This window comes from Dipodomys ordii, unplaced genomic scaffold (genome assembly GCF_000151885.1).
Source record: "Dipodomys ordii isolate 6190 unplaced genomic scaffold, Dord_2.0 Scaffold22, whole genome shotgun sequence".
Lineage (NCBI taxonomy): Eukaryota > Metazoa > Chordata > Mammalia > Rodentia > Heteromyidae > Dipodomys > Dipodomys ordii.
Window position 1 is genome coordinate 14,535,706 of NW_012267238.1, and position 1,301 is coordinate 14,537,006.

The 1,301-nt window shown below is 62.5% G+C and overlaps 1 protein-coding gene across 2 annotated transcripts in view; it reads left to right on the top strand.

Moving 5' to 3' along the window:
- Positions 1-508: 508 nt before the first annotated feature.
- The window catches only part of Eed (embryonic ectoderm development), a 48,655-nt gene continuing 47,862 nt past the window's right edge, over positions 509-1,301 (top strand). The window contains exon 1 of one of the 2 annotated variants that reach the window (XM_013014159.1): positions 509-1,202. In XM_013014159.1, coding sequence (XP_012869613.1) covers positions 1,089-1,202 — 114 coding nt within the window. In that variant the 5' untranslated portion in view covers positions 509-1,088. The remainder of the gene's footprint in view (positions 1,203-1,301) is intronic. The other variant, XM_013014160.1, reaches the window with a different exon arrangement.

Consider the following 1,301-nt stretch of genomic DNA (forward strand, 5'->3'; position numbering starts at 1 on the left):
CCAATGATGTATAGGCCTTGGGAATTTTCCAAGGCCTCGAAAATCTTTTCACAATTAAAACGAGCACCGCGGCTGTACATCATTGGTCCCGAAAACATGCCATTTTTTAAAAGTTATTTCTACGTAAAACCTTAATTTACATCGGCACCAACCAACAGGGTGAGAGTAACCATTCATTGCAATAAAAGCTTCGCGAGATAAAACATCCGGCAAGAATTCTCCGCGCATCCCAGGGTTGACCCACGGGCTCGGAGCCCGTCGGAACCCGGCACGAGACTACCTGGAACGGCGAGCTAGAATCCGCGGAGAGGAGGGGCCGGAGGAGGCGACTCCCGAGAACCCAGCGCGAGAGCACGCTCGGCGCAGGCGCAGCTCCCGGCGGAGCGCTCCCATTCGCCGGACGGGGGGTGGCGGATAGCAAGCCGTCCGGAGTCGGGGAATTTCTGTCTTCTAGAGAAAACGAGGTGGCGAACGGCTCCGTGAGTAACTGGACTACGTTGTCTTTCAAGCTGACCGTTAAGGACGGCTGGCCCGGAGGGCTAGGGCAGGAGGCGGCTTCCAGCGCGTGTCCCCCTCCCCTGGGCCGGCAGTGGTCTAGGCCATTCCACAGACTTTCGCTCCCTCGCAGCGGGTCGGAGAGCGAAGGATTGAGCCAATTGCGGCCGAAACGTCTTTGGAAGGAAGAAGGGGTGAGGGAGCTCCCCTTTGAGTTCCGCCTCGTCTTTTTTGAGGCGGTGGTGGGGAAGAGGGTGCCATACGAAAATACTGCCCTCTCCAATCTGCGGACCCTACCCCTGCGTCCGAACCGCCGGGAGGGCGGCGGGAAACGCCGCGGGACGGGCGTCGGGAGAGGGAAGCCAGGAAGCCGCGCAGTAGGGCGCGCGCGCGCGCGCCGCTTTTTCAGCAGTGTGGCGGGGTCGCACGCACGCCCGCCCCGGCGGCTGGGCGCGATTTGCGACAGTGGGGGGGGCGGCGGAGCTGGCGGCGGCAGCGGTAGCTTTGCGGCAGGCTCCGGCCGGGCTTGCTTGACGGCGGTGTGGCGGAGGCCCCGCCCGAGGCGGCAGGAACCTGGAGGGAGGCGGAGGAATATGTCCGAGAGGGAAGTGTCGACAGCGCCGGCGGGAACAGACATGCCAGCGGCCAAGAAGCAGAAGCTGAGCAGCGACGAGAACAGCAATCCCGACCTCTCTGGAGACGAGAATGTGAGAATCGTTCCAACTGGTCTCGGGGCCCCAGAGGAGAAAGTTTGGAGTTCTTTTAAAACTAGGCACGGGGGCGGGCGGCGGGCGCCGTGGGGGAGG